The sequence below is a fragment of the Oryctolagus cuniculus genome, chromosome 6 (genome assembly GCF_964237555.1).
Source record: "Oryctolagus cuniculus chromosome 6, mOryCun1.1, whole genome shotgun sequence".
Taxonomy (NCBI): domain Eukaryota; kingdom Metazoa; phylum Chordata; class Mammalia; order Lagomorpha; family Leporidae; genus Oryctolagus; species Oryctolagus cuniculus.
In genome coordinates, this window is record NC_091437.1 from 23,018,655 (window position 1) to 23,042,649 (window position 23,995).

The 23,995-nt window shown below is 46.5% G+C and overlaps 1 protein-coding gene across 2 annotated transcripts in view; it reads left to right on the forward strand.

Moving 5' to 3' along the window:
* The window catches only part of DDX46 (DEAD-box helicase 46), a 59,351-nt gene extending 41,718 nt beyond the window's left edge, over positions 1-17,633 (forward strand). Inside the window, exons 16-23 of one of the 2 annotated variants that reach the window (XR_011389733.1) lie at positions 6-199; positions 4,772-4,909; positions 5,214-5,363; positions 6,570-6,750; positions 8,032-8,250; positions 8,573-8,717; positions 14,642-14,715; positions 15,833-17,633. Coding sequence is in view for 1 of the 2 variants with exons in the window: in XM_008255025.4 (XP_008253247.2) it covers positions 6-199; positions 4,772-4,909; positions 5,214-5,363; positions 6,570-6,746; positions 8,032-8,250; positions 8,573-8,717; positions 14,642-14,715; positions 15,833-15,880 (1,145 nt within the window). In the remaining variant the exon portion in view is untranslated. The remainder of the gene's footprint in view (positions 1-5; positions 200-4,771; positions 4,910-5,213; positions 5,364-6,569; positions 6,751-8,031; positions 8,251-8,572; positions 8,718-14,641; positions 14,716-15,832) is intronic. The other variant, XM_008255025.4, reaches the window with a different exon arrangement.
* The last annotated feature ends 6,362 nt before the right edge of the window (positions 17,634-23,995 follow it).

Consider the following 23,995-nt stretch of genomic DNA (forward strand, 5'->3'; position numbering starts at 1 on the left):
CGCAGGTATTGACCAGTACGACAGAGACAGCATCATAAACGACTTTAAGAATGGGACCTGCAAACTTCTCGTGGCCACTTCTGTTGCTGCCCGAGGTCTTGATGTGAAGCATCTGATTCTTGTGGTCAATTACAGCTGCCCCAACCATTATGAGGATTATGTGCACAGAGCAGGACGCACTGGAAGAGCAGGCAACAAGGTAAAAAGAGTTTTTACACTTGCTTTCTATTATATTGCAATATAGCTGTTGTTTCTGTAGTATTTTAAGGAGTGGATAATCTATGTTTAGGGTGTTTTTTTTTTTTTGACAGGCAGAGTGGACAGTGAGAGAGAGAGACAGAGAGAAAGGTCTTCCTTTTGCCGTTGGTTCACCCTCCAATGGCCTCCGCGGTTGGCGCGCTGCGGCCGGCGCACCGCGCTGATCCGATGGCAGGAGCCAGGAGCCAGGTGCTTTTCCTGGTCTCCCATGGGGTGCAGGGCCCAAGCACCTGGGCCATCCTCCGCTGCACTCCCTGGCCACAGCAGAGGGCTGGCCTGGAAGAGGGGCAACCGGGACAGAATCCGGCGCCCCGACCAGGACTAGAACCCGGTGTGCCGGCGCCACTAGGCGGAGGATTAGCCTAGTGAGCCGCGGCGCCGGCCTTATCAGCAGGATGTGGCAAATGAATGTTCTGTGTTAATCATTATATATGTATACTTGTCTAGGCATTGTTCAGGTTTCAGATGCCTGGTTACTTGCTGTGGGCAAGTTTGTATACGCTTTTAGGTCTCCTCTGCCCTTAAAACTGTTTATAACATACAGCTACATGGTTGTGTATACTTTGGGATCTTTCATTGCTGTTTTGTTTCTTTAATATGATGTCATAAAATGTACCCAGTCTCATACCTAGCCACTCCCATCCCCCACGTATCACACAGGTATGTAAAGGGATGTGTGTGTGTGTGTGTGTGTATACATAGTACTTTTTTTTTCTTTAAGATTTATTTATTTTTTTGTTTGAAAGTTAGAGTTAGAGAAAGAGGGAAAGAGAAAGAGATCTTCCATGCACTGGTTCACTTAGTGAATGGTTGCAATGACTGGGGCTGGGCCAGGCTGAAGGCAGGAGCCAGGACTTTTTATTTGGACCTCCAACGTGGGTGGCAGGGACCCAAATACTTGGGCCATGCTCTGCTGCTTTTCACAGGTCATTAGCAGAGAGCTGTATCCAAAATGGAACATCTGGGACACAAACTGATGTCCATAGGGGATGTTGGCATTGCAGGTGACTTTTTTTTTTCCTTTGTTTTAAGGAGAGAGTTAGAGAGAGAGACAAAGATCTTCTATCAGCTGGTTCACTCCCTAAATGTCCACAGTGATCAAATCTGGGCCAGGCCAAAGCGAAGTGAGGAGCCTCTTCATGGTCTCCCCTGTGGGTGCAGGGACCCAAGGACTTGGTCCAAATTTCTGTTGCTTTTCCAGGTGCATCAGCTGGAAGCAAGATAGGAAATGGAGCTGCTGGCACACAAACTGGCACCTATATGGATATGGGATGCTGGCCCAGCATGTGACAGCTTTATCTGCTATACCACAGCCTTGACTCCCTACATATGTTATACAATTTATTTTTAAACCATATTTGTGGGCCGACGCTGTGGTACAGCTGGTTAACACCTTGGCCTGAAGCGCCGGCATCCCATATGGGTGCCAGTTCTAGTCCTGGCTGCTCCACTTCTTTTTTGTTTTTGTTTTTGTTTTATATTTTGACAGGCAGAGTGGATAGTGAGAGAGAGAGACAGAGAGAAAGGTCTTCCTTTGCCGTTGGTTCACCCTCCAATGGCCGCCGCAGCTGGCACACCGCGCTGATCCGATGGCAGGAGCCAGGTACTTATCCTGGTCTCCCACGGGGTGCAGGGCCCAAGCACTTGAGCCAGCCTCCACTGCACTCCTGGGCCACAGCAGAGAGCTGGCCTGGAAGAGGGGCAACCGGGATAGAATCCAGCGCCCCAACCGGGACTACAACCTGGTGTGCCGGCACCGCAAAGCGGAGGATTAGCCTAGTGAGCCACAGCGCCGGCCATGGCTGCTCCACTTCTAATCCAGCTCTCTGCTATGGCCTGGGAAAGCAGTAGAAGATGGCCCAAATCCTTGGGCCCCTGCACCCGCGTGGGAGACCAGGAAGAAGCTCCTGGCTCCTGGCTTCGGATCAGCACAGCTGTGTTCGTTGCGGCCATCTGGGGAGTGAACCATCAGATGGAAGACCTCTCTCTCTGCCTCTCTTCTCTGTGCGTAACTCTGACTTTCAGATAAAAAAATCTTAAAAAAAAATTTTTTTTTGTTTGCATTTTATTTGAGAAGCAGAGGGAGAGAGGCAGAAAAGACAGTGATCTCCTGTCTACTGATTCACCATGCCAGATGCTTGCAACAGCCAGGGGAATATGTGGATGGCAGGGCACTGTAACTTGTCCAGTCGCCACCGTCCCCCAGAGTCTGGCTCAGCAGGACAGTGGAGTCAAGAGCGGAAGCTGGGTACTAAACACAGTGCTCCAATGTAGGATGTGGGAATCTGAATCAGATTTTTAACCTCTAGGTTTATGTATATCCCTAACTCAGTATTTTAGATGACATTGGAATTCTTTATTTTATTTGAGGGTGGAGAGACAGAGATCTTTTGGGTGCTGGTTCACTCCCCAGACGTCTGCAGTAGCCAGGGTTGGGCTAGGCTGAAGCCAGGAACCCGAATCCCTTTATGAGACTGACCAGGTTCAAGTTCTGGCTCCACTTTGAATTCCAGATTCTTGGGAATCTGCGTCCTTGGAGGCAGCAGTTGGTGGCCTGAGTGTTTTGAGTCCTGGGGCTCCTGGCTTCAGCCTGGCACACCACCAGCTCTTGGGGGCACTTGGAATGCAAACCAGCGGCTTTTAAATAAGTACAAATCAATGATAGTTAAGAAAAATGTTAGATTCTAAAAATTAAAATTAAAATCTGATTTTGGAATACATATAATCTGTGAAATATACTTTCTTACTCTGTATGACTGCCTTTTTTTTTCTCCAAGACTTATTTATTTGAAAGGCAGAGTGACAGAGAGGGTGACAGATCTTCTTTTTAAGGCTCATTCCCTAAATGGCTCTGGATTTTTTTTTTAAAGATTTATAGATTTACTTATTTGAAAAGCAGAGTTCTTTTTTTTTTTTTTTTTGACAGGCAGAGTGGACAGTGAGAGAGAGAGACAGAGAGAGAAAGGTCTTCCTTTGCCGTTGGTTCACCCTCCAATGGCCGCCGCTGCAGCCGGCGCACCGCGCTGATCTGATGGCAGGAGCCAGGAGCCAGGTGCTTTTCCTGGTCTCCCATGGGGTGCAGGGCCCAAGCACCTGGGCCATCCTCCACTGCACTCCCTGGCCATAGCAGAGAGCTGGCCTGGAAGAGGGGTAACCGGGACAGAATCCGGCGCCCCAACCGGGACTAGAACCCTATGTGCCGGCGCCGCAAGGTGGAGGATTAGCCTATTGAGCCACGGCGCCGGCTCAGCAGAGTTCTTGAGAGAGAGAAAGAGGAGAGGGCATTCTTCCATCCACTGGTTCACTCCACACATGGCTGCAAGTGCTGGAGCCAGGCTGATCCAAAGCCAGGAGCCTGGAGCATCTTCTAAATCTCCCACATGAGTGCAGGGACCCAAGCAGTTGGGTCATCTTCCGCAGCTTTTCCACGCACATTAGCAGGGAGCTGGATTGAAAATGGAGTAGCTGGTACTCGAACTAGTGCCCACATGAGATGCCAGCATTGCAGGTGTGGCTTCACCTACTGTGCCACAGTGCTGGCCCCCTAAATGGCTCTTAAGATATACAGTTGGTCCAGTCAGAAATCAAGAGTCTGGAACACCATCCAGGTCTCCCTGTGGGTGGCAGGAGCCCAGGTGATTGGACCATTACCTGCTGTTTTCCCAGGCACATTAGCAGGGAGCTGGATTTGAAGCAGAGCAGCCAGGAGTTGAATTGGCCCTTTGATGATAAGCTGCACCAAAACACCTGTCACTATGAGTGTTTATAATCCTATGAAAGTGTAAATATAATTTAAGCTCATGGGCAGAAAAAATCAGATGAGGAGCCAATTTTTGTGATACTGTTTTGATAGTCCTAAAATGAAATCTTAAACTATGTTTTAGAAATTGCAGCAGTTAGTTGTTAGGTGCAGAGGGTTTTATGAAGATAGCAAGCTGAATAAGATTTATTACCCTTAGACTTACAACTTGTCTTTCCCTCACCTGAACCAAAAAGCTGCTGCTGCTGGCGTTGTGTGAGCCCTGGGATTTAGAGAACCCCAGGAAAGTGAGGTAATGGAGCTTACAAAAATAAACACTCATGTATCTATAATCATATGTATATAAATATATTAAGACATGTATTTTTGTATCTATTACTGATCTTTCAGAGAGCTATCAAAATGTATATCCTGGGAAGTTAATGTAGGTTAAAGTGGTGCAGTAGGCAGGTAGCAGAGGTAGGGAGTGCCAGCGAAAAGTGAACAGAATGAAACACCGTATGAAAGAATGTAAATGCATAGGACAGTGCAGTTGTGTAAAATTGTCTGTTTCTAGTACATATAGAAATTAGGCATTTTCTTGTTTTGCTTGTCTTAATTTAGGATTACGACCTCATATATTACACTTTGAACTGTTGAAGAATTTAGTAGGACCCTGTGGCCTTTAAAATTGGTTCAGATATATCCTGTTTGTGATCTAAGTAGGATTCTTTTCTTGGTGTCTAATAATTGCATGTTTTGATCCCTCATTAGGGTTATGCCTATACTTTTATCACAGAAGATCAGGCTCGCTATGCTGGGGACATAATTAAAGCTCTTGAATTGTCAGGGACGACAGTGCCTTCTGATCTTGAGAAACTCTGGAGTGATTTCAAGGATCAGCAGAAAGCTGTGAGTTTTTTAACTCTTACTACTTTTATGCAAATCATTACTATGTTCTGAATCTTTAGTACCTGGTTCTCTGAGTCTTGCTAGTGCTGTTTTCAGTTTATCTTTGGAGGGAATGCAGTGAAACAGAGCTCCCTCTTGTTGGAGCATAGTGTTTGTGAAGACTACAGACAGTGCTGTTTTTTCATGGTCGAGGGCTGTTTTTGTTACGTTGACATACATTGCCTTGAAAAATACTTAATTGCTGTAAATTCCTAAGCTTTGTAGTTTTTACTATGAAATTAACTGTTTTGTTTTTCCTTGAAAGGAGGGAAAAATAATTAAAAAGAGTAGTGGGTTCTCTGGTAAGGGATTCAAGTTTGATGAAACAGAACAAGCTTTGGCCAACGAGAGGAAGAAGTTACAAAAAGCAGCTCTTGGACTGCAAGATTCAGATGACGAGGACGCTGCTGTTGATGTAAGCATTGTTCTCAGCCCTTTGTCACCAAGTGAAGTCATCCTTTCTGTACTGCATCTTACCCAGTTGCCAGTCATTGAAAACCTGGATGTGTACCTGTCCTATCCTTTCCTGTGTGTCTGTTGAGGGGGTGGTGGTGGTGGTGGTGTGTGTTTGTATTTGTGTTTATATACTTTGATAAAATGAGAGTTTCTTGTTTTATTACATTTGTTAAAACAACATTTTGTAGAAATGTTTCCCTTTTTTTTTTTTTTTTTGATCCTTAACCTGTTGACAGCAATATTTTATTATATGGATGTTTTGCAGTTGAATAAACCAAACTCCTGGTTTTGAATATATGGGTTGTTATATTCACTATGTAAAAAATACTATTCTGGGGGGTGGTGCTGTGGCGTAGCAGGTTAAGTTCTGGCCTGCAGCGCTAGCATCCTATGTGGGCACCCATTCGAGTATTGGCTGCTCCCCTTCTGATCCAGTTCCCTGCTAATTTACCTGAGAGCAGCAGAGGATGGCCTGAGTCCTTGGGCCCCTGCACTCATGTGGGAGAACCAGAAGAAACTCCTGGCTCCTGGCTTCAACCTGGTCCAGCCCTGGTCATTGTGTCCATTTGGGGAGCAAACCAGTGGATGGAAGACCTCTCTCTGTTTGTATTTCTGTACTCAGTATCAGAAGTCACTTGTTGCTGGGTCAGCCTTGTCTTTAAAGAGGATTGTACACAGGCTGATTTTTCTCGCTCGGAATGTGGCTAAGGGCAGCAAGGCTCGTCACTCCTGGAGTGCTGAGACGTTCATCATTCCTTTTGCCTTGATGGGGAAAACTGGGTGATCTTTCTCTTTTCAGATCTAATTATTTATTTTCATGGCGAGATAGAGAGTGACAGAAAAAGAAAGAGATCTTGCGTCTGGTGGTTCACTCCCGAAATGGTTGCAACAGTTTTGGCTGTGCCAGGCTGAAGCCAGGAGTCCAGAATTCCATCTGTGTCTTCCTGTCAGTGGCAGGGACCCATGTACTTGTTCCATCTTCCACAGCTTTCCTAGGCTCGTTAGCAAGGCCTGGATCAGAAGTGAAGTAGCCGGGACTGAAACTGTCACTCCAGTGTGGGATGTGGGCCTGGCCTCCTAGACAGCAGTTTCACAGTGCCGGCCCTGTAAACTTGTGTTTCTAATTCACTTTTTGCTAATCCTCCTTGTGTTCTCTTTGGTCTAGATTGATGAGCAAATTGAAAGCATGTTTAATTCAAAGAAGAGAGTAAAGGATATGGCTGCTCCTGGAACTTCGAGTGTCCCTGCTCCAACCGCAGGAAATGCTGAGAAGTTAGAAATTGCTAAGAGACTGGCTCTTCGAATCAATGCTCAGAAAAATTTGGGCATCGAGTCTCAGGTATTAAGTAATTTGTTCCGAGTCTCAGTCAAGACTTTTTGTAAGTTCTTTAATTATGTTAGATGTCAGTAAATAAGATATCCTAGATTCTGAGTTTTTGAAAATTTAGCATTCTTAACCCAGAATTTTTTTATAATTGTCTTTGGATGATTTCTCTAGTGTGCATTTGGGCTTAGTTTTATGGAGCATTATTCTGGCTCATCTTACCAAAGTTATCGTAAGAGTGATTATTTTTTTAGAAAGCTTTTATTTAATAAATATAAATTTCATAAGTACAACTTTTGGATTATAGCAGTTTTTCCCCATCCCCAAGATTAATTATTTTTTTTCTTTCTTAACCTGCTTTTATTGGGTGAGTTATTGGGCACACCAAACAATCCTCTGCATGTAGAAGCACATACTATGTGTTTCAAACTAACATGGATTCAAACAGTGGAGAAAATGTTTTTAAATATTTCCCGTAGCATTTTCCTGGAAGCTTTCTTGTTTATTTTTCACTAACAGTTAATTTCTGTAGCATACCCGAGGAATGGTTTATGAATCTGAACAGTATTTTGAAGACTGTGAGTAAGTCATTTCTGTTATTGAACGCCAGGTTCCCCATCTGGAGGAGGTGCTCGGTAATGGTAATGGTATAAAGGAAACTCCTAAGAAGCACAAAGTATGTCAGTTATCCTGGAAATACTGTACTATATCTGATACAAGTGTTCCTTAATCATTAGGGATATATCTAAAATCTATTAGAATATTTAAGATAGAACATTCTTAGTTTTCTCATCAAGAAAAAGGAAGATGTATTAAACTGTTAGTCTTAAATATATTCTCATACTGGTCCATTGCACATATGGTGGGAAATCTGCATTAGAAAGATGCTTTATTTTTGTTTGTATTTTTAGGATTTATATTGTTTATTTGCAGAGACAGAGATTGACCTTCCATGTGCTGGTTCACTCCCTGAATGGCCACAAAGGCAGGGGCTGGATCAGGCAAAGCCATGGGTCTGGAACTCCGTCCCGGTCTCCATTTGAGTGGCAGGGACCCTGCACTTGAACCACCCTCTGCTGCTTTCTCAGGCACATTAACAGGGAACTAGGTTGGAAGTGGAGCAGATGGAACTTGAACCCGTGCCCGTATGGGATGCTGGTGTTGCAGGCAGCAGTTTACTCTGCTGCGCAACGCTGGCCTTTTAAACAGAGTTAGTGACTTTGCAGAGAAGAACTTGGGGTGGGCTTCCTGGCCCTGTCTCTGTGCCCCTTTGAGATTTGACTGTGGATCTTCTCCCCTGCAGGATGTGATGCAGCAGGCCACCAATGCAATCCTCAGAGGCGGCACCATTCTCGCACCTACTGTGTCTGCGAAAACCATCGCAGAGCAGCTTGCTGAGAAGATCAATGCCAAGCTCAATTACGTGCCTTTAGAGAAGCAAGAAGAGGAGAGACAGGATGGTGGACAGAATGAGTCTTTTAAGAGATACGAGGAAGAATTAGAGATCAATGACTTCCCACAGGCAAGTAACAAGTTTTGAACTTCATCATGAGGTAGAAACTCTTGATTCTTGAGCAGCAAAAATCCCTTCTTTTAGACCTGTGAAAATTTTAATGGCTACTTACTTTCTACATAGATGAGGGAAACAATAGAAATTTTATTTTTTATTTTTGCAAATGTGTCCTAGGTAGGTTAGAAGCTAAATGGAGTCATAATGCAGGCATATATTAATGATAATCTTGACATTGTGGATAATGTAATATTAGCCACCCTACTGTTTGTCAGCACATCAGGTTTTAAAAATCCTGTTACAATGTGTTTTTCCTCCCCACCCTTTGTTTCAGACTGCCAGGTGGAAGGTTACCTCCAAGGAGGCTCTGCAGAGAATCAGCGAATACTCGGAAGCCGCAATCACAATCAGAGGAACGTATTTCCCTCCTGGCAAAGAGCCCAAGGAAGGAGAGCGCAAAATCTACTTGGCGATTGAAAGTATGTCCTGTAGGATTAAGGTTGATGTCGGTGTCCTAGACGCAGGAGAACGTGAGGTCACTTGCAGAGAGGGGGGAGATAAGGAGCAGTTCTAAGAAACGATAGTAGAAAGGATAGTTTCCTAAATCACTGGGGGAGAGTTCGGTAGAAGTTTGGTATCTGTACAAAGGTGACTGATTTGTTGTGAGACTCTCTCCGTTTTGACAGCTCAGTCAAATTTGAAGTCTCTGAAAGGACTGACTCATTCATGCTTCTGTGGGGAGTGTTCTGGCCATAATTTAGTTTAGAAAGTGAATCAGCAATATTAGGCCATATGATGATTTTTTTTAGATTTATTTATTTACTTGAAAGGCAGAGTTAGAGAGAGAGTAGGGAGAGATAAAGAGATCTTCTATCAGCTGATTCACTCCCCAAATGGCCACAACAACCAGAGCTGGGCTGATCTGAAGCTAGGAGCCAGGAGCATCTTCCATGTCTCTGCATGGTCTCTGCGTTTTTGTGTGAGGCTACTGAAGTCAGCAAGTGATTTTACAGAGCTCCTTAAATGTCTGGGGAGAGATAAAAAAAAATCTCTTAGTCTTTGCAGGTGTTCTGTATTGGGGCAAATTTTGCGCTTTTAGCCAGACAGCTTGTAACTCAGCGTTAGCGTTCACTGTCTGCTTACACAGTCTAGGGGTCAGCCATCTCAGGTGACAGCCAAGAGCCTTCCCAGGTCTTTTTCGAGCCCAGACACAGTCCTGGACCTACACACGGCCTTCTAGGTTCCTACAAATGTATGGCAGCTGTACAAAGCCCTTAGTCAGAGCTTTTTGTGTTTGCCCTGTTACCTGCCCCAGGGTAGTGTCTAGTGCCCTTGCAGCTGAGAGTGCCTTTGTCCCCCTCTAGTGTTGGCTCTCTCCTGGGAGAGTCCAGGTTAGGTGAAGTGCAGGCAAGCCTTTTGAGCAGAGAGCCACCAGACAGCTGGCTTGGAGAGTAGCGTGCTAGATGGTCCTGGGCGTGTGGACTGCTGTCTTCGAGGCTGTGGGTAGGCAGTGGGGAGCTGGCAGAGGTTGAAGGGCAGGTGGGGTCAGAGTTAGTTACACACTAAATGCTCTGGTCCCGAGACATGGTTGCTATTTCCTTTTCTTCTTTCTTTTGTGTTTGGATATTAGAAAGTTTTAATTGGTTTCCAGAGCCCAAATAAAGTTTTTTTTGTTTGTTTGTTTGTTTTTTTTGACAGGCAGAGTGGACAGTGAGAGAGAGAGAGAGAGAGAGAGAGAAAGGTCTTCCTTTTCCGTTGGTTCACCCCCCAATGGCTGCTGCGGCTGGTGCGCTGCAGCCAGCGCACCGCGCTGGTCCAAAGCCAGGAGCTTGGTGTTTCTCCTGGTCTCCCATGCGGGTGCAGGGCCCAAGGACTTGGGCCATCCTCCACTGCACTCCTGGGCTACACAGCAGAGAGCTGGCCTGGAAGAGGAGCAACCGGGACAGAATCCGGTGCCCCGACCAGGACTAGAACCTGTGGTGCTTTCGCCGCAGGCGGAGGACTAGCCTGTTGAGCCGCAGCGCCGGCCTAAAGTTGTATTTTTTATTTTTATTTATTTATTTATTTATTTTTTGACAGGCAGAGTGGACAGTGAGAGAGAGACAGACAGAGAGAAAGGTCTTCCTTTTGCCGTTGGTTCACCCTCCAATGGCCGCCGCGGCCGGCGCGCTGCGGCCGGCGCACCGCGCTGATCCGATGGCAGCAGCCAGGAGCCAGGTGCTTTTCCTGGTCTCCCATGGGGTGCAGGGCCCAAGCACTTGGGCCATCCTCCACTGCACTCCCTGGCCACAGCAGAGAGCTGGCCTGGAAGAGGGGCAACCGGGACAGAATCCGGCGCCCCGACCGGGACTAGAACCCGGTGTGCCGGCGCCGCAAGGCGGAGGATTAGCCTAGTGAGCCGCGGCGCCGGCTCTAAAGTTGTATTTTTATAAATTTATTTCCTTTTGTGGAGGGATAGGCTTTTGGAGTTCCCTGCTGTGCTGGATTCTTGATTAGGTTTTCTGAATTAAGAATAATGATCTGTGGCACAGGTAAAACTCAGATGCAGCCTTTATGTGTTCACCCTGCACCACTGCCGTCCAGGAAGCTGCCTGCATGTTTTTAAATGTTATACAAAGGGCCCAGCGCTGTGGCGCAGCGGGTTAATAATACCCTGGCCTGAAGCGCCGGCATCTCATACGGGCGCCGGTTCCAGTCCTGGCTGCTCCTCTTCCGATCCAGCTCTCTGCTATAGCTTGGGAAGGCAGTACAAGATGGCCCAAGTCCTTGGGCCCCTGCACCCATGTGGGAGACCTGGAAGAAGCTCCTGGCTCCTGGCTTTGGATCGGTGCAGCTCTGGCTGTTGTGGCCAATTAGGGAGTGAACCGTCGGATTGAAGATTCTGTCTCTCTCTCTCTCTCCTCTCACTGTGTAACTCTGACTTTCAAATAAATAAATAAATAAATAAATCTTTTAAAAAATGTTATGCAAAGCATATGGGTCCAGAAGTAGGCACATTGCATGTTTTTTATTCTTCATGTTTATGACTTTGAGAAACTGACTTAGCTGTTTCAAGTCGGGTTTTAAAATGGCTTCCTTTGATGTGTTCTGAGAGACTTTTGACTTGCCAGTGACTCTGTGTGTATAAATCATGTGACGTTCTTATTATTTGGTAAAATTATTATTATTATTTGGTTGCTAGCACCTAGGGCTTCAAGCAGAGAAAATGACTGTTAGCTTTGCACAGTTGTTTGCCGCTGTGTTCATTAGGCTGTGCAAGATGGAGACACGGGGTGCTCAGGGAGGCTTCATGAGAAAGCCTTTGGTAGGGGCCAGTGTTGTGATGCAGAGTTAAGCCATACTGGCATTGTGAATCGGACAGCTTCATCTGTCCCGGCTGTTCTGCTGCTGATCCAGCTTCTTGCTAATGCATGTGGGAAGGCGGCAGATAATGGCTCAGGTGATTGGACCCCTGCCACCACCTGGGAGACCCAGCTGCAGTTCCTGGCTGCTGGCTTTGGCCTGATGCAGACCTGGCTGTTGACCTGGCCTTGTACATCACTTTATCAGAGCTCTGCTGTGTGCCAGATGAGATGTCCGCCACTTACATCACACAGCCTCTGCTTCCTTTTCCTTCCTCTCGGTTTGGTTCTGGTCCCATCCCTCCTCTGTCATCCTGCGCTCAGGAAGTAACATCTACTTTTGTTAATACTCTGGAGTGAACTTTGTGTTCGCCACAGGGAGGTCATGTTGTTGAGACTGTGAAGGGTGTGCTGGAGACAAGGTGCTTGTGGGCAGCGCTGAGACCAGTGAGTAGAATGACCTGGAGCTGTTGGAGGGTTGCTGGAGAGGGAGGTTTTTCAAAGGTCATTTAGACTTTGAAGTGCCAAGTACAGCGCTAACAGAGAGAAAACACGTGTTGCTGGTGTGCAAGGCAAGCTGGTGTCATCTGTAGTTCTGTGCTTGGAGGACCCCAGGCCCTCTGTGTGGCTTGGCAGCTCCAGGCCTCCCACCAGGCGGAGGGAAGAACAGGAAGGACTTTTGTGCCCAGTGCCGCTGTGTAATTTATATAGCCTGGTCTGTGACCCTCTCTTTTAACTAGTAGAGAATCCCTCAAAAGCAGCCACACTTGTTTTAGGACCAATGAGAGGAAGTGCCCGTTTTTCATGACTACCTATAAACGTAGGTAACCTATTACCTAGAGAATTACGTAAGTGAAACGTCTAAACTGGAGCAATGGTCAGGCTTAGCTGAGCTCGGAAAATCAGCCATGTGGACCTGAGACTGTCAGTTTTCTTTTAAAAAAAAAAAGCACAGGAAGATGAGCGGTGAGCGTCACACCGTCTCATGCCTGGCAGCTGACTGACGTTCTGCACACTTTCCTTCTGGTTGTGGTGCTGTCTGCTCTGGTGCTTGATTCTGTCCTCCGCTCCCCTTTACCCATGTCTCCTCCTTCCCAGTACCCACTGTCCCCACACAGCTTTGAAGTGCTGTGGCTTGTGTCTGTACAGGGCTGTGACTGCACAGCCATACCCTCAACTCTTTCCTTCCTGTCGGTCTTTCTCTGTGTTTCTCATGCTCTCTGGGGTCAGAAGAGTTATTCACCTCTAGTAAGAGAGAAAATCTTTCTTTTTCGTAGGAATTCTTTCTGCTATTAGTTTTGTTTTTTTTTTTCCCCTGACAAGCGGAGTAGACAGTGAGAGAGACAGACAGAGAGAAAGGTCTTCCTTTGCCGTTGGTTCACCCTCCAATGGCCGGCGCGCTGTGGCCAGCACACCACGCTGATCCGATGGCAGGAGCCAGGTGCTTCTCCTGGTCTCCCATGGGGTGCAGGGCCCAAGTACTTGGGCCATCCTCCACTGCACTCCCTGGCCACTCTGCTATTAGTTTTTAAAATATAAGATAACACTAGTGTGACTCTCTGCATTGCCACCCTTTTCTTTGCCAGACCAGTCTCTGGCTTCCTTCGTCCGGCTTTTTCCTCGTCAGTCGGTGTGGCCTGTGCTGTTGGTGCCTCCCTGCTCATGGACATTGTGCCGACTGCACGTCTCGCCCTCTGCCCTTGGTGGTCCTCTGACCTCTGCCTCCCCTCCCCTTCTGGCCTGTGCCCACTGGCTTCATTTCCATTTCCCACTGGATGTCTTGTGAGCCCTTTAGCTACAGCAATCTCAATTAAATTGCACTTAGCAGCGTTGTTGAGAACGCCGTCTCCCTAGATTCAGCACCTTTGTTACTCATTTAACTTGATAGTCACATCTTACCATCTTGCTGTTCACGTTCAGTCAGTAAAAACCCCTTGTCCGTGGTGCCTCAGGAGAGCGTGCGTCCCCGCAGGGGTAGGCACGGTGCTGTGAGGCTTGGGGCCCTCTGCCTGGGCGGCAGGGAGCTGGTTAACAGTGAATGTGAGTGACCGCTGAGCTCCTTCCCACCTGCCCTGCAGAATGTCGTCACAGGTTTGTCTGTTCTACAAGACCGTACAGAGCGTGAAGAGGAGTTGTTTGCGTAATCACTCTCTCGCAGGGTATCACAGGTGGTGCCAGCCCGATGGTTCCTCAGTGAGGAACCATGAATGAGCGTCCCCAGCCCATCTTCTGCTGTCAGTAAGCTAGCTGTCTTCACACTGTTTCTCAGCCATGCTGTGCGTGCCTTTCCTCATTCTGTTCCACTTCACGTGTGGTTCTCTTTGCAGAACAGTCTCCATGTCCTCCCTCCTCCTTCAGCTAGGGTAGTCCTCCGTGGATCTGTGAGGCTGTGTTCAGAGGACGCCTTCCTCAAACGTTAGCAGACTTCAGAGAACCTAACAGATGTCTAATAAGTATTGTTAAGCCAAGGGTGTTTCATTTCCTCTTAGACTTTTCTAGGCAAATTGCTCGTCATCTTTCTTTGCTGTTCTTAATGAACATACCATGAACTCTTAAAGTGGGGTGGCTACTTCGTGTGACATGGGCCACCCTCTTCCCACACCACAGTGCCTGCTTCCTGCTAATGCAAGTGTTGAGTCAGCCACCCACACTGGAGTCCTGGGTTTCATTCCTGGCACCCAGTTTGGGCCTGCTGTGGCCACAGCCATTGTAGGCTGTTGGGGAGTGAAACAGCAGATGGAAGATCACTTTCTGTCTTTCTGTATCTGGGTGTCTCTTTCTGCCTTTGAAATAAGTAGCACTATTTTAAAAAGAACACTAAATAGTGCATGTAACGTGACTGCTAGTGATCATGCTGGAAGCTGTAAGGGTGATCAGAGTAGGAAGCAGGCAGTAGTAAGAGTGTGGGCGCTGTCCTACCAGGCTTTGAAAAGTCATCGTAACAGACAGCATGGTGTCCCTAAAAGCTACCTACTGTGTTTTTTCATGGATGTCCATGACATAGATTAAAATCCATTGTCATTCTAATAACATGAGTAATATGTTTTCCACTTAATCACCAGGTGCCAATGAACTGGCCGTGCAGAAAGCAAAAGCAGAAATCACCAGGCTCATAAAAGAAGAACTGATAAGGCTGGTGAGTGAAAACCTTGGGGCTTATTTGTCTTGCTTTTATAGTTTTATTACACGTACTATATAGACAGGTACACAAATCATAAACATAGAACTTGCTGAGTTTCCACAGAGGAAGCATACCAGGGTAATCACGCCTCAGATCTAGAAATGTGGACCACCAGCAGCATTCCAGAAGCCACCCCCAAGTCACCACTCACCTCCCCCGGGTGCACCCCTGGGGTGGCTTGTAAGCCACGAGTCCTCTTTGTCTACTGTTGAGCTCCGTGTACGTGCAGGCGAGTGCTGTGTGCACGTTTTGTATTTTGCTGCTTTCCCTCAGCATTATTTTGAGGGACTCAGTCAGTGGTGTTGCATACAGCAGTACTTCATGTATTTTGATGCTACATGGTATTAAATTACATGAATGTGTGACATTATGGACTTCAGGGTTATTCCAGTGTTGGTTCTCTAGCCTAACACTTTTGTGAACATTTTTCCATGTCCCTTTTTGCACATTAGTATATTTTTCTCCTGGGCATGTACCTGGGAGTGGAATTGCTAATTATAAGGTATGTGTGGTTCAGCTATTAGGAGGGTTTGCTGAAGGAGTTGCACTAATTCACACTCCGCCAGCAGCGAAGATTCCAGCTACTCCTCGTGTCTGCCAGGACATGCTGTTGCCAGTGCTGTTAGACTTAGGCATGACCGGCTGGATTTTCAGTCAGGCACCCCTTCCAGGCCGCCTTTCCCAAGGAGGCAGACATAGCCCTGTGTCTGCATCGCCAGGGGGAGGTTAGGAACCACGCCTTGCGAACATTGTTTTTGGGAGAAGGGTAGAAAGTTTGAAGAAGGGAGGGTGCACAAAACCAGAGCAAAGGGAGTAGCCTCTAAATGAGTGCGGAAAACTTTTCACCAAGGAGGGGAAAGAACCCAGCTGAGCCAGAATGCAGTTGCCAGGGAGTAGTTGAGTAAACAAAGAGAAAGGATTCGTTATTGAACAGTTTCTTCTTCCTCAGTGCAATAATACTGACACTTTCTGTGTTAAATATCTGGTAGTTTTATAAAGTGATAGAGGGCTTGATTTTAACTTTTCTGCTTTTTTTTCTTTGCCTGACCATATATCTTTTTTCTTATTTTAGCAAAATTCATACCAACCAACAAATAAAGGAAGATACAAAGTCTTATAAACATCTGGAAAAAACATTTTTACCTGTGCCGGTCTGTAATACGTGTGACAGTTGTTGTCTGATGTTTACAATGTATTGTAAATTAAGATTTTAAAAATTCTGTCTTGCTAAATTTTTAAGTACAAGAAAGCAGTATTTGCTAAAAAAATCTCTGTCAGTAAGTACCCCACCATTATTCAAACTGTATTTAAAACAGGCCTGTTTTCAGAGTAGAATGTCCTCTACTGTAAAACTTAAATACTGATATTTTAGCTGTCTGGGTAATAGTCGGGGGTTAACAGATGGAGATAATTGTGCACAAGTCACTGGGGGCTCCTCACCTTAACCTCTGTCAATGAAATTGTGGTCATCTCCTGAAAAAATGTAAAATTCTCTGCCATATTTTGTGCCCCCTTCCACTTTGATCTTCGATCTTACTTGACTCAGTGAAACAATATGAACTGGATTTAAGAATATTGTAATCGAAGTTTTACACAGTAGGTTCAGAGTTTTTGTTTCAGTTTTTACTGTAAATGGGCAACAGTTGGACTACTTTTGGTTTTTGTAAAATTAAAGATTTATAGAATAAGAATTTTTTGCATTTCTTTACACTGCAAAGGGTTTTAGTATTTACTACTTAACAGGTTCCTCTTACAGCCTCTGACTCTGTGCCCAGCTACTAATTATTTTTAATCATCTTTAAAAGAAAGGGACTGTAGCCTATAAATATTAGGTCCTATAGCTTTTTCATCCTGAAAGTGTTTATACATCTGTATATATAGTACATGCATACACCTTATGGCTTGTAATCTGATTTCCTTCAGGATTATTGAGTAGGTTATGAATTTTTTCTTAGAAATTTTAAAGTATAGTGGTGTCCATGTTTTAGGATTAATATGTCTTCAGCATTTCTCAGTGAAATTGAATGCACAAGGAATCATAAATTCTATTTTCGAGCCCTCAAGACCTAGTACCTGACTATTCTCATGTAAATTGCTATAGTGGGCTTACCAAGTTTTCTTTTCTGATGTATATTAGAACTTCATATTATTGTCATTTCTTGAAAACTTTTTTTTTTCAGGAATTAAATAGTTCTTTTTCTTAAGTTATACAAAAATTCTTTAGATGTTATTGGCTTATAATTTTTACAACAAACAAAAAAATCAAAGCATACTATAGTTAAGACAGTCATTTTAATAGCATAGTCAGTGGAGAACACGACCAGGAGTGTCAGTCGTTAGTTTTCCATAGGAGCTAAACCTTATTGAAAAATAGTCCAATCGAAAGATATTGTTAGACTCCTCACATATCTACTTACTTTCCTGAAGGAAGAAAACAGATGAGACACGTATGACAGCAGAACCAGATAAATACTCTAAAATTCCAGGCGTCATGGCCCCCCTGCTCCGAGTTTGTTTCTTTGCTTGTCTTTCCCACCTGGTGGTCGTTTGTTCCTGTGGTACAGTACATGACGGTCCCACACTGGTGACACTTTGGTGCTCCCGTCAGCCAACTGGATCACTCCCGGATTCAGAGTTTTACATCATTTTAGCATTTCCTTTGTGTTTGTACATGTTGTGATGAGCCACTGTTAGTATTTTGATTTAAAATGAAGCATAATTACTCTGTTAGTACATTTTTAGTGTCACCAACTCATTTTTAAAATTTGAATGATGTACAGACTTTAATTTGTTTTTACTGCAGTATCAATATTTGCTCATGTTTTCTAAATTCCTTTTAAAATAAAGTTAATTCTGTATGCGTTTTTCTAAAATGATCTTTCCTTAAATACTTTGTCCACTGCTACTTTCTCTAATCCTGTTGATATAGGTGTTCATGTGAGAGACATGTTATACAGATGTGTTTGTGAGAAAAATCTAGGGGTGAGCGTTGGTCTAGGCTGCTGCTTGGGATCCACAAGACCAAAATCAGAATTCAAGTCCTGGCTTCTGCCTCCCCCCCCCTTAATAGATTAATTAATTTATTTGAAAGACCAGAGTTAACACAGAGGGAGAGGTCAAGAGATATGGAGATCTTCCACTGGTTTACTTCCCAAATGTCCGCAATGGCCGGTGCTGGGCCAGGCCAAAGCCAGGAGCCCGGAACCCCATCCAGGTCTCCTACATGTGTGGCAGGGGCCCAAACACGTGGGCCGTTCTCCCCTGCTTTCGCAGGTGTATTAGGAGGAGCTGGATCCAAAGCAGAACAGCCAGGCCTTGAACTGGCGCTCCTATGGGATGCTGGCCTCTGCTTCGGAGCCAGCTTCCTGCTAGCGTATCCTGGGAGGCAGAAAAAGATGGCTGAAGTGCTTGGGCCCTTGCTACCGAGTTCTAGCCGCTGCCGTTGGCTTGGCCCAGTCCTTGATGTTGTGGCATTTGGGAGATAAGCCAGCAAATGGAAAACTGATGTGTCTGTCTCTTTCTCCCCCACCCCCTACCTCTCTCCTACTGCCTTTCCATATTTCTCTCCCTGTCTTTCAAGTAGATGAAAATAAAGAGTGAAAAAAAATTCTGGCAACTTACTATCCAAAATTAGGTTTTACACTAAAAATTTATTCCAGGAAGTCTTTTGGTCTTTGATGTTCTTGATGCTTAGCGTAAGACAAACACAGGGGAGATGATGCTCATTTACAAGCTAGAGTTGTCCCACAGTGACACACACTCCTACAGAGCCGAGGCTTGGGGGAAAGGACGAAGGCTCCGTCCTGCCCCGATCCTTTAGGACGCCGGGTACACTTGCCTCATTTCCTGTCTCACTGTTGGTGTGCAGTGACAGTGCAGGGGACCACTGTTCTTTAGTGGTAGGCAGTTCCTCCCTTCACATAAAGAGTTGGTTTTGTTTGTTTTAAATGAGAACCAGTTCTTGAATGTTGCAATTTGTAAGCACATTAAGCCAGTTGTAGGACGCAGGTTAATGTCGAGTGGCACACCAGCAAGCCAGGCCCACAGAGCTGTGAGGCAGTTGTGTCTGAGGCCATCAGCTAAGGTCCTTAGTGAGGGATGGTCGTGGTGTGTATTTTAGATAGGTGGTGGCAATGAAGTCGGGGGTAAATGGTTGCATTTTTAGGAAAATGCCCCATTTTGCTACTTTTTAGATAGGGCTTAGTTCTAGCAGGCAGGTTCTGAATGGATAGCCCAGTGTGGTCTGCAAAAAAGCTCTTCACAGAGCTACCAGTTGTTCCCATGCTGGTGTGTGGTTTTTATGTAAGGAAGGGAGTCTCTTGTCAGGAAAAGCTGAAGTTTGTCTTTTAGAAAGGGATGTATGTGTTCGTGTGTAGAAGGAAGGAGCCAGGAGAGAATGAGTGTGTGGAGGGAAGGGAGAGGGGTGGGAGAGATTCACTGACTTGAGGTGGTGTTTGGAAACCGAGCGGTGAGCTCGCACTGCGGTGGGACGTGTCTTTTTGCACGTTGCTTCATGAAACAGCTGCTCTGCTCTGAGGCCAGCCCTCTGCAGCTCAGCGCTCTGTTCCCCATGCCTCTCATTCAGCACTGAGTCCGAGACGCTGGCAGTTAAGGGTTTTGAAGGTGGTTTTTTTTTTTTTAAGTTTTTTTCAAGCAGGGGTCCAAGTAGGAATGTGAAGAAAAAGTAAACAGACATATTCTTTATGAAATCCCTGCAGTGCTGGTTTCTCCTTACTAGTCTGTTACAGGTTAACTGGTGTGTGTGTGTGTGTGTGTGTGTGTGTGAGAGAGAAACAGAGAGAGCGAGCTTACTGTCAAGTCACATGACCAGGGAGGAATTCACTTTTGATTATTTTTCTTGACCTTGTTCACTTCCAAATATGGCATCAGCTTATAGGAGTTCGTGATTTTTGAGCTCCAGCCTCTAAGAAGAAAGTCTGACTGCACTGACGTTGTTCTGTTGTGGAGGGCTGAAAAAAGTATGAAGTAAAAAGGGAAGTTGAACCCCTTTGGAGAAATGGAATTCAGAGTTAACTCTCACGCATTTTCTAGGGTTGTTGTAAAAGCTGCAGTTACAGAATACAAGAAATGGTTTTTAATATATGGAAATACCTGGTAGCTCACGTTTTAGATAGTGTCATCTTTTCAGTTTTGTATCTTATGGAATAAAGGAAATGTGAGGATTCAGTATTTGCCTGCTGGCAAAACTCTTACCTAAAAAGTGATAAAATGGGGCATTTTCCTAAAACTGTAACTCTTTATCCTAGATGTCATTTCCACCACAGTTTTCTCTTCTTGCCATACTGGAGTGGCTGGGTTTGAATCCCCGCTCAGCTTCTGATCCAGCCGCTGGCTAATGTGCATCTTGGGAGGCGCAGGCCATCGCTCAAGTACTTGAGTCCCTGCCACCCATGTGGGAGACCAGGAATGAGTTCCAGGCCTCTGGCTTTGCTCTGGCCTAACCCTAGGTGTTTTGGGCATATGGGAAGTGAACCAGTGGTTGGAATAGTTTCCCATTTAATCATTTGGACTTGATAGTGAGTGATGCAGCCTGTCAACCGCAGGCATTTGATGTTCAGGTGTCCTTCACCATCCGATGATCCTGGAATTCCTAAGGAGCGCTCATGCCTTCCACTCACCCAAGGACACTAGAAGGTGGCTTCTTTTCCACACACCTTTGCTTAAGGGAGTTATTTTTAATATAAGATGTATTTATTTATTTGAACAGAATTACAGGGAGAGGGAGAGACAGAAAAAGAGATGGCCACAACATTCCAGGACTGGGCCAGGCCAAAGCCAGGAGCCTGGAGCTTCTCCCACATGGGCACAGGGACCCAAATACTTGAGCCATTTTCTGCTGCTTTCCCAGGCACATTAACAGGGAGCTGGATCAGAAATGGAGCAACCAGGATTTGAGCTAGTACCTATATGGGATGCCGGCACTGCAGGTGGCAGCTTAACACACTGTGCCGCAGTGTCAGGCTCTTAAAGGAGTCCTTTTGAGAACTCAGATTCTCAAAATATACTGTGGGCTTTTTGTTTGTTTGTTTGTTTGTTTGTTTGTTTGTTTTTTGACAGTGGACAGTGAGAGAGAGAGACAGAGAGAAAGGTCTTCCTTTTTGCCGTTGGTTCACTCTCCAATGGCCGCCGCAGCCGGTGCACCGCGCTGATCCGAAGGCAGGAGCCAAGTACTTATTCTGGTCTCCCATGGGGTGCAGGGCCCAAGTACTTGGGCCATCCTCCACTGCACTTCCCTGGCCACATTAGAGCTGGCACTGTGGCAGCATAAGACAAGCACTGAGAAGACAGTGTGGACCGGTGGGAAAAGGGTGGACAGAGGAGGGGGCCGTGCCCCTCTCCTGCTACAGTGGCGTCTCCTGGAGGGGACGAGTGACAGCACTGAGTACCACTGTACCACAGCCCTGGGTGGGGCGCTGCCTGCCAGTGGGAAACAGCATAACATAAGCATAAGATAAGCAGAGCAGTTAAAGCCGCTTCCTGCAGTGCCAGTATTTGCTGTAGACGCCGGATCAAGTCCTGGCTGCCCTCTTCCAATCCAGGTCCCTGCTAGTGCACCTGGGAAAGTAGCAGAAGATGGCCCAAGTGCTTGGGCCCCTGCACCCACGTGGGAGACCTGGAAGAAGCTCCTGGCTTCTGGCTTCAGATTGGCTCAGCTCTGGCTGTTGCAGTCATTTGGGGAGTGAACCAGTGGATGGAAGACCTACCTTTCTCTCTCTCTTCTGTCTGTAACTTTACCTCTCAAATAAATAAAATCTTTAAAGAAAAGTATTTACTTGGAAGGCAGAGTTACAGAGAGGTGAAGAGAGAGAGAGAGAGTGCTTGATTCGCTGGTTCACTCCCCAGTGGCTGCAGCATCTGAACTGGGCCCAGTTGAAGCCAGAAGGCTAGAACTCCATTTGGGTCTTCATGTGGGTGGAGGGGCTCAAGCACTTGAGTCATCTTCCGCCACTTTCCCAGACACGTCAGCAGGCTGCTGCCTCAGAAGTGGAGCAGCCGGGACTTGAACAGGCTCTCATATAGGGTGCTGGTGTTGCAAGTGGATGTTTAACCTGCTGTACCACATTGCCAGCCACTACTGTGGATTTCTGAATCCATTTTTCCCATTCCCCAAACCAGCCCAGAGCCTGGGTGTGGGTCTCAGATTTGGAAAGTTTGGTGGGGATTGAAATCTTCAGAGATAACAAACATTTCTCTTTAACTTTTTACTGGTCTAATGTTATGGTTAATAACGTGTAGTGATTCTGTGACACATTCAGGCTTGGAAGTCACTGATGATCTTTGTTTTGCCCTTGGATTTTGATTGCTTGTTATCTAAAACTAGTTTGCAAGGTGGAAGAAGGAAATAGTGAAGCTTGTAATTGTCTTTTTCTCTCCCTTTCTCCTTTCTTGCATTATTTTTCCTCAGGGGGACAGCGAGCACATGTCCACTGTCTCACTCTCCAGATGCCCACGACAGCTGGCTGGGTAGGGCTGAAGCTGGGAGTTAGGAAGTTAAGCCGAGTCTCCCACACAGGTGTTAGGAGCTCGGTCACTAAGAGGTCGCCACTGCCTCCTAGGGTCTACATCAGCAGGAAGCTGGATTCAGGAGCTGGGTGTTGAACCCAGGTACTTCAATCTGGGTTATCAACATCTTAGCCACCATCCTTTCTTTAGACAGATTTTGTGTGTAAGTTTTTTATAATATAGTTAGACTGTTGGCACAACAGCTCACATGCGTAATACACGTGAAAGATCTCTCCAGAATAATGTGGCAGTTTTAAGACCACTTCTGACATTTTCTGGTGGCATTCAGCATGTGAAAATTGTCCCTCCGGATCTCCCACATGGGCACTGGAAACACAACTACCTACCTGAGACATCACTGCGGCCCCGCCCGGGCCACCTGAGCAGGAAGCAGCCCGTTGTCTACCAGGAGTGGCACCGGATGCCCGCATCTCAGCCCCTAGGCCCACTCCCCCTCAAGTGTGTGTATGTGCACCTGCCCTTTATAAACTCTCAAATCTCTGTGCGTATCCTACCTGTTGTCTTTATTGATCTTTCCTGTTAAATACAAACACTACTGGTGCAGTTGGTCTTGTTTCCTGGTGTTTTATGGGGGTAGTTGAAATGATGTTTCACAACTCCCATCTTCCCAGCCTGCTGGGCAGTGGGGTTGAGGAGGTTATGTGGCGCTCCTCCTGGGTGTGAGCAGCCACCGGGGTGGACGTCGATCTCCAGGCCACCGGATGAGGTGTTGTATTTGACTTCACTCCTCGCTGTGCGTGTACCCGCGGGATTTGGTGTTCCTCCTGTTTCCCACTGGCAGGCAGCGCCCCACCCAGTAGTACTCAGTGCTATCACTCGTCCCCTCCAGGAGACGCCACTGTAGCAGGAGAGGGGCACGGCCCCCTCCTCTGTCCACCCTTTTCCCACCGGTCCACACTGTCTTCTCAGCGGCGGCTGCGGTTCTGGGGCCTCTGCTTTGTCGGGAAACACTGAGGAAGGGAACCTCTTCTGGGAGGGCAGGTTTGTAGATGGTGACTGATAGGCCAGAAACTTTACAGTAAGTACATAAAGTGAGGTAGAAAGCGAACTACTGTAGCCCTATCTGTTCCTGTGACGATGGGATCGAGAATTTAATTTTTTTGAGATTTAGTTATTTGAAGGAGTTACAGAAAGATGAATCTACTGGGTCACTCCTCAGGTGGCCGCCAGGACCAGGGCTGGGCCAGGCCAGAGCCAGGAGCCAGGAGCGTCCCCCGGAGGTCTCCCACGTGGGTGCAGGGGCGCAAGCACGTGGGCCATCCTCCACTGCTACATCCCAGGCGCATTAGCAGGGAGCTGGATCAGAGGTGGAGAAGCCTAGACCCGAAATGGCGCCCATATGGGATGCCCGGCTACCATCGATATAAAAACTAACAGTCCCGGTCCCAGGTCCCAGCACCCAGCAGTTTGAATATTCGTGGTTTTGTTTGCCCCTCCATAAGACAGACGCTACGACCCCTTCACAGATTTTGGGGCAGCTCCTAGCAGAACGAGAATTTAAAACATCACTCTACCAACAGCAAGAAAAGGCCGCCCCGGGACCAGACTGCTGGGTCCGGACTCTTACTCCAGTATTCTGAGAAGTGGGGTCACTCCTCGCGCCCACCCCTCATAACTGGGGGTTTCGCCTACGCTGCCGGACCTGGGGGAGTCGCCGCGCAAGCGCAGTGCTGCCGGCGCGCGGGCCGGC